At 38.0% G+C, this 12436-nt stretch overlaps 1 protein-coding gene across 3 annotated transcripts; it reads left to right on the top strand.

Annotated features, from left to right (window-relative positions):
• The first annotated feature begins 510 nt into the window (after positions 1–510).
• fibpa (fibroblast growth factor (acidic) intracellular binding protein a) lies at positions 511–11818 on the top strand. Of its 3 annotated transcripts, XM_041796843.1 has the most exons (12): positions 511–602; positions 722–891; positions 1020–1104; positions 5096–5294; positions 6822–6948; positions 7149–7249; positions 8996–9129; positions 9639–9747; positions 9877–9940; positions 10727–10813; positions 10935–11032; positions 11545–11818. In XM_041796843.1, the coding sequence occupies exons 3-12, from the start codon at positions 1020–1022 to the stop codon at positions 11612–11614; spliced, it is 1074 nt and encodes a 357-aa protein (XP_041652777.1). In that variant the 5' UTR covers positions 511–602; positions 722–891; the 3' UTR covers positions 11615–11818. The 3 variants fall into 3 exon arrangements, with proteins under 3 accessions (XP_041652777.1, XP_041652776.1, XP_041652778.1); XM_041796842.1 differs by having other exon boundaries at positions 528–891; XM_041796844.1 differs by having other exon boundaries at positions 528–907.
• The last annotated feature ends 618 nt before the right edge of the window (positions 11819–12436 follow it).

Raw genomic sequence — 12436 nt, 5'->3', positions numbered from 1 at the left:
ATGTGGTCACTATCACTTCTATGACCAGCTACAACAACACTAATAACAATAGTAGTAATAACAATAATAACGAAAATAATAATAATAATAATTATAATAATAATATAATAATTATAATATTCATTTTAAGTATAATAATAATAAATAATATCCATTATAATTATAATACGAATACTATTGATAATATAATACGAATGATTTAATACTATTACTTTTAGTAGTACTACTAATACTAGAACTACTACTACTAATAATGATAATAATAAAAACATGAATAAAAATTAATCTTTATTTTGAACATTTTAGTTAATGCCCAGTGTACACATTTCTGTTTTAAAAACAGTTCGGAAAACCCAAGCAATATAAACATGATCAAGATAAACTTTCCAAATAAGGGAAATATCGGAAGAATGTGTATTTTGATCGGAGCATTATTGGGAAAGGGACGTTTTTTGTTGAGTTTATGTAAGCGGAATTTAATTCAACGAGCGGGACGAGTGACGGCTTTTCCGATGACGTAACAAACCCGGAAGTTCTTGTACCGTGGCTGCTGTTGTTGACACTATGCACACACCGCAATAATATAGTGAAGCGACCGTTTGGTAGGTTTAAATTTATAAAATAACCTTAGCTGAAAGCTTAGTTTTGCAGTCGTGTATGCTTCGTCTTAACTGACGTTTTAATTGTGTTTTTTTTTCTTTATTTTTCTCGGCTGACGCAGCTGACTTTGAGACGTAGTTAGCCAAAAAGGCTAACCTTTAATGGAGGAAGTCAGCTAATTAGGACGCAATGGGAAGAAAACCGGAGCTCACCTTGTTTTTGTAAACTTCTCCGTTGGGGCATTGTCGTAGGTTGGTGTTTGTAATTGGTTCGGACCACACTCAAAACAAGGTAGAGTGTATATAAGGTAGTACTCTTAATGTTTATCTAATCTGATACGTGATTGATGATGCTTCTTGATTAGTCAAAATGCTCTACACTCACGTGCGTTTACACTTTTGGTCTTTGATTCCCCGCAGATGGCAGTAGAGCTGGATGTTTTTGTGGGTAACACCACTATCATGGATGAAGAGGTTTATCAGCTCTGGCTGGATGGATACACAGGTATTTGCCACACCGTGTAACCATGGGTCTCTATGTTACACATGCGCAATAAGTAGTAGGCATTATTGTTAATAACAAGATGTGAGGTTAAATACAGGAATATTTTCACACACAGAGACCTTAAAGTTATTAATTCACCCATTCATTCATTCATTCAGTAACTGGGCAAAAATGCACATGATGTGGGTTCTACTGCTGCTGTGCTGGGCAATTAATTGAGTTTCAATTACAGTTATATTTTTATCTTCCCATGATAATGAAAAAGAGATCATAGAAAGTAAACAAGTATTGTGCTGCATTTTGTGCTAAAAGTGTTAGTCTTTATTGTGACTTTTTTTTGCCATAAAAGTACATCCACTACCTCTAAACACAGTCAACATATTTTTTATGCATTGAAATGAAATGTTATTATTCTTATCCATTTATATTATTTTCACTTATTCGTTTCAAGTCATTGCTTGTTTTTCAAAATTATTTTGAATGTTAGTGCAAAGAATGTTTAAGTGTTATTGATGAAAAAAAAGAAAAATCAGCGAGTGATCATATTTAATATCATAATCATGATCTCAATAACAAACAAAATTATCATGATTATGAGCTTTACCATAATCAGTTAGTCCTATACAGCTGTACGATAAACACAGTCCACTGCAGTGTCTCTCAGTCTGGTGATCTACACCTCATCCTTCATGCAAAGCCCAAAAAATTGTGCACATTATTGACAGTTTAAACAAAGTCAATAGCCACTAATTGTGTAGTGACAAAAAAGGCAGGGGCAAAAGCAAACTTCTCATAAAAGTCTATCCTACATTCTTCTCAAGTTAGGCTAGCAGCTACCAGGAGAGTGAACAAAAATTAATTGATAAATCAGTAACAGTTGTAAGCCCAAAAACTAGCTAGCTAACTCATTTTCTTGATTAGAGAAAAAAGGTTTATTACCTACTTTTAAATCTATGCTAACATCATTCGATTGTCTCACTCCCAACAGTAGAAATACATCTCCTTTTCAGACATTATTTTACCTCTTTGTAGAATTTACAAATATCTCTCAATATCATATCAACTCACCTGATTCAAAAAGAACTTCTGTACTGAGTCTACAAGTGTCTTTGATTATAGTCTGAACATTATTCGCATTATTTAGCAGTGAAACATGGAATTTCAGAAAAAAGTGGACCTGTGTATAATAATCTGCCTTATTGATAATACACATGGCTCATTTTTGCATTATTATGATTGAATTTGTAATTGTTTTGAAGGTAGATGCCCACAGTTCCACACAGTAAGATACAGTTGAAACCAGAAGTTTACATACACTATATAAAAATGCACATAAACTTTTTTTTTCTCACCGTCTAACATTAAATCAGATTAAACTTTTCCTGTTTTTGGTCAATAGGGTTACCAAAATTATTTCTATTTGCTAAATGCCAGAACAATGAGAGAGATAATTTTTTAGACATTTTTTTATTATTTTCTTGAGAGTCATAAGTTTACATACACTAAGATTACTATGCCTTTAAACAATTTGGGAAAGCCCAGATGATGATGTCATGTCTTTGGAAGCCTCTGATAGGTTTATTGACAACATGTGAGTTAATTAGAGGCACACCTGTGGATGTATTTTAAGGCACACCTGAAACACACTGCTTCTTTGTGTAACATCGTGGGAAAATCAAAAGAAATCAGCCAAGATATCAGGAAGAGAATTGTGGACTTGCACAAGTCTGGTTCATCCTTGGGTGCAATTTCCAGATGCCTGAAGGTGCCACGTTTATCTGTTCAAACAATTATACGCAAGTATAAACACTATGGTAATGTCCAGCCATCATACCGCTCAGGAAGGAGATGGGTTCTGTGTCCCAGAGATGAACATGCTTTGGTCCAAAAAGTGCATCTCAACCCAAGAACAAAAGCAAAAGACCTTGTGAAGATGCTGGCTGAAGCTGGTAAGAGTGTGTCATTATCAACAGTCAAACGAGTCCTGTACCGACATGGGCTGAAAGGCCACTCTCCCAGGAAGAAGCCATTACCCCAAAAGAAACATAAAAAGCCAGATTACAGTTTGCAAATGCACACAGGGACAAAGACCTTAATTTTTGGAAACATGTTCTGTGGTCTGACGAATCTAAAATAGAACATTTTGGCCATAATGACCATCGTTACATTTGGAGAAAAAAGGGGGAAGCTTGCAAGCCTGAGAACACCATCCCAACTATGAAACATGGGGGTGGCAGCATCATGTTGTGGGGTTGTTTTGCTGCAGGAGGGACTGGTGCACTTCACAAAATAGATGGCATCATGAGGAAAGAACATTATGTGGAAATACTGAAGCAACATCTCAGGATATCAGCCAGGAAGTTAAAGCTTGGGCGCAAATGGATTTTCCAAATGGACAATGACCCTAAGCATACTGCCAAACTGGTTACAAAGTGGCTTAAGGATAACAAAGTCAATGTTTTGGAGTGGCCATCACAAAGCCCTGATCTCAATCCCACTGAAAATTTATGGGCAGAGCTGAAAAGGCATGTGCGAGCAAGGCGGCCTACAAACTTGGTTCAGTTACACCAGTTCTGCCAGAGGAATGGGCCAAAATTCCTGCAAACTATTGTGAGAAGCTTGTGGAAGAATATCCAAAACGTTTGACCCAGGTCATACAGTTTAAAGGCAATGCTACCAATGCTACTAATGAAATGTATGTAAACTTCTGACTCTCAAGAAAATAATTAAAAAATGTCTAAAAAATTATCTCTCTCATTATTCTGGCATTTAGCAAATAGAAATAATTTTGGTAATCCTAATTGACCAAAAACAGAAAAGTTTTAATCTGATTTAATGTTAGACGGTGAGAAAAAAAAGTTTATGTGCCTTTTTATATAGTATATGTAAACTTCTGGTTTCAACTGTACGTGAGGAACTCTGTGAACCTTTAAAATAAACATTGTTGCATACTCCCTTTGGTATTAATACATGGCATCCAAGTCACGGTCATAAACACCAACACATTTACGGGATTCATAGTTGAACACCCCTCACCCCCATGTCTTACTTATTCCTACCAAAGAAAATTTGCACTTCCTTCTTCTTATTCCTCCTTTCTCTCAGTCTTTTTTTCTTTTCTGTGTGATGGACATATGTTTTCTTTTTTTGTTTTGTCCTGTTCTTTTGGTCTTCTAATTTATGCCCAAAATGTATTTGGTTATTTTGCCACTGTCTTCACAAGTACTTGTATTTTTACCTCAGTTTTTTTTTTTACAATAAAGTGATATTTTTTCTTAAAGGGGATGTTTTATGCAAAAATCACTTTTTGAGGCTTATCTAGCAAAAATATGTGCCCCTAGCCTGTCCACAATCCCCTCAAGTACCAGAAAAATCCATTCCCTTCCCCCTTCTTTTTCTCCACCTTTCAGAAAATGTGTGCTGAAACAAGCCGTTCTCAGATTCTACACTAGTGACCTCACATGGGGAGTAAGCACCCGCCCCCAGGTTTGGTTGGCCATCCCCCAGCTGGAGGAAAGTACCGTCCTCCTCTACTGATCCTCTCAGCTACCAGCTGAGATGCTGGATAGCTCAGTGGGTTACCCTGCTGACTAAAGTCAGGAGATCAATGGTTCAAATCTCAGTCAGGTCCTAAACTTTGGATAAAAGTGTCTGTAACATCAGGAGTGTCACATCCATTTCCTCAGGGGGCGGAGTCAGAGAGCTCATTAACATTTAAAGCCACAGACACAGAAATGGCTCGTTCTGAGCAGGGCTGAAACAAAGGGGTTTTTAGACATGCAGAAATCTAATACTGGCCACAAACTTCACAGGCATGTTTTGGGGACCTCTGAGACCAATATGAACTTGTCTTAAAAGGGTAAAATATGTCCCCTTTGATGTATTACATGCCACGAAATTGTTAACCATCAGCATCCGTGTGGGATGGTTTAAATAACAAACACTTAGGCCGATACTGAACTGCTGTAAAACATATTTGTTTATCCACCAGTGAACGATGCGGTGAAAGTACGAATGGAAGGAGGGATAATGGAGGAGTGTGAGGCGAGTGCAGACGTTCTGCTGAGCGACACTATGGACCAGTACAGGACGTTCCAGATGTGTGAGCGTCTGCTGCACAGTCCGGCAAAACTGGCTAATCAGCTTCTGTTCCAGATCACACCTCATCGACAAGCCATCCTCATAGAGAGGTAATGTGATGACATGCTCATTAAAAGTGCTTCAGCTATCCTATGCATTTTTAGTATTTTGAATGTACTTCCTGTTTAATCTAAGAATTCTTTGAAGATATTACAGTGGCATGCAGATTAGTTTGAACTTGAACTGTCAGCATTAATGCTCTAATTGTGATGCAGTTGAGGTCCATAAGTAAGGTATTTGTTGTCTTTTAACCTATTAAAGCCTGAAAACACAAATTATAGCCAGAAAATTCTCATTTTTTGGAACGGAAATATTTATTTAACTTTCCAATGAAATAAAATAAAATAAAAAAAATTCCATAAATTTAACATATATATATTTTTAAATCTCATTTCATTCATTAGGTGTTTTTGGTAACTGATAAAAGTTTGTATCAAATATGATACAACAGGCTTTAAGGGGTTAAACTTTGGTGACATGCTTTATTGTCCTTTTCAGGACACTTTGGTCAAGGTATAACAATGCCTCCCTGCAGCCATAGTGATGTAAAATAAGCCCACCACTGCTCCCTAATGTCTCATTTCTCTCTAAAAAATTCACAAACAACTCAGTGGACAAATCCACAGTCATCTGCACCTTGTGTTATTAACCTTTTTACTGTTACTGTATTTCCCTTTCAATCCATAACAAATTCATTTTTCTGAAGTTCACGTCATAATATTCAATCTTCCTGAAGTTCCTTGTTTCTTTCAAAATGAGAGCAGGTGTTTATCCAAAGAGAAAGTCAGTTACCTTCAGTCTAAGATAGTACAAAAATCCAAAATGTAACAAAAAACAATTTGACATGTAAAATAGTGGAGTTTCAAAATGCAACCAAAAAAGGGAGATTAATTGGGCTGCCACAGCATCGCCACCTTCAACAGACCTAAACCCTGCACATGCCAGTGTGACAGCAGTGATTCTGTATACTGTACTGTAAAACCTTGTAACTCACCTTTGTAGACCAAAGAGCAAGGACATCTCCAGTTGTCCGAAATCACCAGTATTTTGTCCAGTTGGTTGTACAACACCTCTAGTGCCTCAGGGTCGTCTTCTTCCGTCTTGGCTCTCTTTATCAGTACAGTATTGCCATCTTCAACAGACCCAGGCTGTGTACATGGGAGCTTCAGGCAGTGACAAGGCCGTCACTACCTTCCTCAGCCCATAGCCCCCGATGGTCCCCACGAATGAAACAAAACATTTCCTGGTGCCAGCATCGCACACACATAGGAATTGCAAAGAGAACAGGAGAGAAAATAAAAAAAACAGTGGAAAGTCTGAAGTAAGAGCTTAGAAAGACAACAGAGATGAATGGTTTTCCGCTGCTTTTATTTTGACCCCCAACTAGCATTATCCCTCCTCATGGACTGCATTTAACAGCTTCATCTGACACATTCCTGACTGTCTTTCACAAGCTGTCCCTGCACTCCCAATGATAAGAAAGCTGATCTTGCTATGAACCCTCTACATCTCACTTCATATTAAGAGTAAAATAAACAACTTACCTTGTGAAATTTCCTCTTTGATTCTGTATTCAGATACTATGCCTTTGATGATGCCTTTGTCCGTGAGGTCCTGGGAAAGAAACTCTCCAAAGGAACCAAGAAAGACTTGGACGATATCAGCGCCAAGACAGGTGTGACTCTGAAGAGCTGTAGACGGCAGGTAAATGCATTCTAAACACTACAATGGTCTTCATTAACACTTCTAAAATACTACCTTTCATAGCTAAATCACATGTATTTGTTCCTGATCCCTATCTTACTTTGTGTTTAAAAGTTAACACTTTCTAGGCATGGACATTCAGATTTTATTCCTTTTATGTAAGTAAAAGCTTAACAGTTGTTCCATCTGTCTGGTTTCAGTTTGATAACTTCAAACGGGTTTTCAAAGTGGTGGAAGAGCTGAAGGGACCCCTGGTGGAGAACATACGTCAGCATTTTCTGCTCTCTGACAAGCTTGCAAGGTAATTGTGGGCTTGTTTCAGAAGTCCAAAATATTACTTCCTACATCCTTTTCTGTACACTTTTCCTTGACCTTGATGAAAAGCATCACAGTTAGATGAGACTAATGCTGTAATACAGTTTTATTGAACATAAACACTTTTAATGTCTTTCTACTTCACTGTACTTCCCTTCTGCATCCACAAACCGCTGCATTCAGGTCTTTCACTGATCAAAGCAGTAGGTCTTCTTCAGTCAGTTGTCTCAGAACCTCTGTCATTCTTCTCTGAACGTCTGACACAGACTCAAAACGTGTTCCTTTGAGCACAGATCTGATCTTAGGAAAAAAGAAACAGTCACACGGTGATAGATCAGGTGAATAGGGAGGGAGATCAAGGACTTTGATTTGTTCTTGGGGCCAGATACTGCTTTACTGGAGCGTTGTCTTGATGAAAAAGGAAACCAGTTTTCCATAATTGTGGTCTCAGTATTTCTAGAACCTGTTTGTAATAGTGTTTATTCACCGTTGACCCTTCTGGATCCCACTCCTCGTAAATGATATCCTTAATGTCAAAGAAAACAATTAACATGGCCTTGAATTTGGACCTGCTTTGTCTTCATCCTTGGTGATGGTGGTGTTTTCCAATGCACTGACTGACGTTTTGTCTCAGGATTGTATAGGTACATCAAAGTTTCATCGCATGTAATCACTCCTAAAAATGTTTGGGTTTTTTCAATTTGTTCCAAAGTGTCTCCACATATTTGTATGCATTTTTTCTTTTGTTTAAGAGTCAGACATTTTGGAACATCTTTAGCACACATTTGTCATGTTCAGATATTCAAATTTTCATGCAGAATTTGCTGAACTGTCTTTATCAGTGGAGACCATTTCTGTTATCATTCTTACATTGAGCCGCTGATCATTTTGTTCAATTTTTTGAAGGTTGTCAGAAGTTTTTGATGTGCATGGGTCGCCAGAACGTTTATCATCTTGTACATCCTCTCTGCCTTCTCTAAATCTTTTGTGCCATGTAAACACATGTGACTGACATGCAGTCTTCCCCATACACCTCAGCTAATTACACAAGATTTGGCTTCTGTTTTTCTCAATTTTACCAAAAATTTGAAGTAATGTATTGCTTAGCTTTTAAGTTAATACTGATGCATTAGCAAAAACATGTCAATAACTGGCTCCTCCTCTCCTCTTGTATTTATCCAAATAAATCAGGAGTGTCATCAAAATGTTCTTATATTGAGTGAAGATGACATTACTACAGTCGCATTGATGGCTTGTTTTCATGAACACTCAAGAAATGTGTCACTTTGAATAAGGCTGACGCAAAGAATGGTGGGCCATCTCTTCTTCTCTCCCTTGGTAGAGGATGGTCCAGTACATCTTCTGCTAAGGAGACAGTAAAGGAAGCATTTAGAGAATCATGACTGACATTCAGATAATTCTGGGTCATTTCCATCAGTAAAGGAAACTTTCTAAGCAAAAAGGAACAGACCCAGTGAGCGGCACCAATCACAAGCTTTCCTGCCTACAGTTGATTTTACTAAGCATTTGTATTGCTTCACATCTTTTGATTCTTTGGAGTTTTGTCAGTCACTTTATTAATTTCTATTGTTAGCTTTCTCTTTACAAAGAAGCAGACACATAAGGCTGGTATTAGGGACATTCAAACCAGTAAAAAAAAAAAAAACCTTGTGTCTCAGTGCTTTAATTATTTTTTAGTGAACTGCTTTGATCCCTTCTTATCTTGTTTCAGGGATTATGCAGCCATTGTTTTCTTTGCCAACAATCGCTTCGAGACGGGGAAAAGAAAGCTGCAGTATCTCACTTTCCAGGACTTTGCTTTTTGTGCTGGGCAGCTTATCAACAACTGGACTGTGGGGGCTGTTGGTGAGCCGTTCACACTGTTTGTTTTGGCCGTTTTCTCTTGTTTTAAGGGTCACGTGTAGCTTTTTAAATCATTTATGTAACAGACATATTAATCAGCTGGAACCATCTTAATTTGTCTTTGAAGCTAGTGCAGTGATAAAACAGTGTTACATAATCTGAGGGGAACAAAAATATTTGAATAAAGGGAAAGTGTGGAACAACATCTAAGAACCTTCTACAAAAGATCAAGAGGCATGCTATCTGAGTTGGTTATTATGTAGAAGGAACATTTGGAGCAGTGCCCCCTTCAGTGGAACTCACTAACCACCAGAGGTCCTTCAGGTTTTTCAGATCCTCATTAGACTAAAGATGTATGCAACTGAATATCAAAGTGTAAAATGGTCATGTTTTGGGCAGAGTCTTGGTAATGACATAATACTAGATTAATTGTGGGAGATAGAATAAGAAGGGAAAATAGTAAAAAGCAAGAAAAATGTTTTTCACTGATTTGCGTGTTTCTAACTTTGAAGATAACATGGTTGAGGACATGGACGTGGATCTGGATAAAGAGTTTTTACAGGAACTGAAGGAGCTGAAGATTTTAATCGCTGACAAAGATCTGCTGGATCAGCACAAAAGGTAACAAAATTACACAGAGAATCCTACACATTTAGCTGACTACTGAGAAACATGCTGATTTTTAATTAATACAATTTCCCTGCTGTCTGTTTTTATAATTCCTCCTTCTCCACTTTATCCTCTGTTCAGTCTGGTATGTACAGCTCTCAGAGGAAAGACTAAAGCTTTTAATGAGATGGAGGCTAATTTCAAGGTGAGAAACCTCACACCCACACTACACCCTAAATCTAATGCTCAGGATCTTCTGAAGTGAAAGGTTAGGATTTTTTTTTATAATCAAAGCAAATGTTAACCTTCCCTGCAATACATAAAAATTACTTGATTAATCTTGATTAACTCCCAAAGTTCTGGGATTAATTGCGATTAAAGTTTTTAATCTTTTCACAGCCCTAATTTTAACCAAAGCTGCCCTAATGAGGCAAAATTTTGGTCAAGATACAAGTCTTTTAATTTCGCAAAACCATCCGGGTACTGAAAGATCCATCTATAATGGAGGGTTTAAACATGTTGTTTCTTTCTATAGGGGCGTTTATTGATAAATCGTTAAGTGAAAAGTTTGTTTGAACTGTGCACACACCTTCAAGATATGTTTGACAACTAGATTCTCTGTGTATGTGATAATAGATCCAGGTAGTGGAAACCCAGAACAAAGCAGAGCATGTAGTGAGGCAGTTGCTCAAGACAGGGTCTCCAGTTGTAGGCATTTGGGACCATTATCACTTGGTGATTTAACCCAGTATAACATAACGCATACTGTATGTTAGGGGCCCAATAATAATACTGAAAGGTAGGAAAGGATAGCTCCCCATGTTTTCAATCTCTCTGCAAGACACTTTTTCAAATTCATGGATTTTTCTTATTCCAAATAAGTTGAGATACTGTCTTATCTAAAACCACAAAATATGACTGTCAAAAATAGAGGTATACACTGAAGAGATTTGGACCTTTTTAAGTGTAATTCTTCTTTTAATTTTGGCAGAATCTTTCTAGAGGCCTCGTCAACATTGCCACAAAGCTAACAAATACAAAAGACGTCAGAGATTTCTTCATTGACCTCGTGGAGAAGGTGCGTATTTCTGAGAAATTCTAAGGAAAAGTAATCGTTCAAGTGGACAAGAAAAAACGTAGTCTTCCTTTAAGAGTGTGATGTAACAATTCCCCCCACAACCCCCACTTTTCTCCCCCAGTTTATTGAGCCGTGTCGCTCAGACAGATGGACAGCTGCGGACATGAGGCTCTACCTCACTCACTATACCAACTCTGCACACATACTCGACACTTTCAAGTGAGTAAATTGTGCTTTTATTGTAGAGCTAAACAGGCAGTATTTGGCACCGGTGCTTTAATTCCGAAGTGGGGCAACATTTGCTAAAAATAGACATGATTTTATAGAGTGCTTGGGGAGTTATAATTGAATAATGATGCTCACTTTGGCAGACGTTAAACAGTGCTGAAGCATAAAGTTGTAATTCTCCTTTATATTGACGTCCTTGTTCTGCCAGTGGGTGTCACCCTATCTCGGCTCTGATTTCTTAAACTGTAGTTACCTTGTTTCTCATGCAAACACTCAGGAATGTCGTTAAGGGTTTACACAGCCCTGCACCACTACATGCTTAACAAAGAGATATTCATAAAAAGAAACATAGACCCCCCTCATTACTCTGAGCGGACAAAGATTGCCTCATTTACGCTCTTCACCCAGATTTCACAATTACAGTTTGTCATGGCTCTTACTGCACCTCTGTGCACAGTTTACTCACAGTTTGCTCTCTTTCTGTCTGCTTTTCTGCCCCTCAGACATCAGGTTGTGTGGGACAGATACATGGGCGTCATCAAAAGCTGTATCTTCAAAATGTATCACGACTGAAGCGTTTTTCGTCCGTGGCTCGCTCCATCTTCTTTCCCCCGCTTATCTTAGCCTTTCGGTTTGTGCTTTCCCGAATTTGTTTGTACAGCAGGGATTAATTCTGCTTCTCAGTTGTTACTCTCAGCTTCCCTGTTTGCACCCCTAGTGTCCCCATCATGTCTGTATATTTGGTCTGTAAATAAAATTAAGATATTTACATCAAAATGCCATTTTGTTTTATGTCCATTTAAATACCTGTCTAATCTGTTTTAGGTTTTCTGGAAGAGCTTTATCCTTCCCCCATATCAGGGACTGAATTTAGTGATCTTTTAGTGCTGCTCTTGGATTAGAGGCAAAGACATAAGATATAAATCAGACTTGAGGAGCAGAGTGCTTCAGCTTAAGACCTGCTTATTTCAGAAATACAGCAATCAGAAAATTAGGAAGGCCTTGTGTAATGAACCAGGGCGTCTGTGTGTGGTCATGGGAAAGAGAAGAACCAGCAGGGCACAGTTGGTCCAGCCAGGGGGTCGTCAGTGTGATTTTTAACAACATCCCCCGTAATGACAGCTGCCATCTCTGCCACCACCCAGAAAGACGGGATAGATAAACAATCTGAGGCTAAGAAAAGGCTTTAAACACAAACACTGGAGCCAAACTCCAGAATTATACAGTTATTGCTTCCATAGTTTTAAAAATAGCATGATTGCCAGTCTCAAATGTAGTAGAATATACAGTTGCAAAATTTAACGCAGGAATTATGTCATGGAAGCTATACCTTGGAATGAAACCTGAATTATAGAACTGCTGGTTTAATTCTGAGGAAGCTTTTATTGTCATGGG

Source organism: Cheilinus undulatus, linkage group 10 (genome assembly GCF_018320785.1).
Source record: "Cheilinus undulatus linkage group 10, ASM1832078v1, whole genome shotgun sequence".
Lineage (NCBI taxonomy): Eukaryota > Metazoa > Chordata > Actinopteri > Labriformes > Labridae > Cheilinus > Cheilinus undulatus.
Note: the sequence above shows the minus strand (reverse complement) of the source record. Positions and strands in the feature narration are given on the sequence as shown.

Coding starts and splice junctions, on each gene's coding strand:
- fibpa (XM_041796843.1), top strand. CDS start 1,020: ATGGCAGTAGAGCTGGATGTTTTTGTGGGTAACACCACTATCATGGAT. Junction 6,949..7,148: donor TGAAGAGCTGTAGACGGCAG/GTAAATGCATTC, acceptor GTCTGGTTTCAG/TTTGATAACTTCAAACGGGT. Junction 9,130..9,638: donor CTGGACTGTGGGGGCTGTTG/GTGAGCCGTTCA, acceptor CTAACTTTGAAG/ATAACATGGTTGAGGACATG.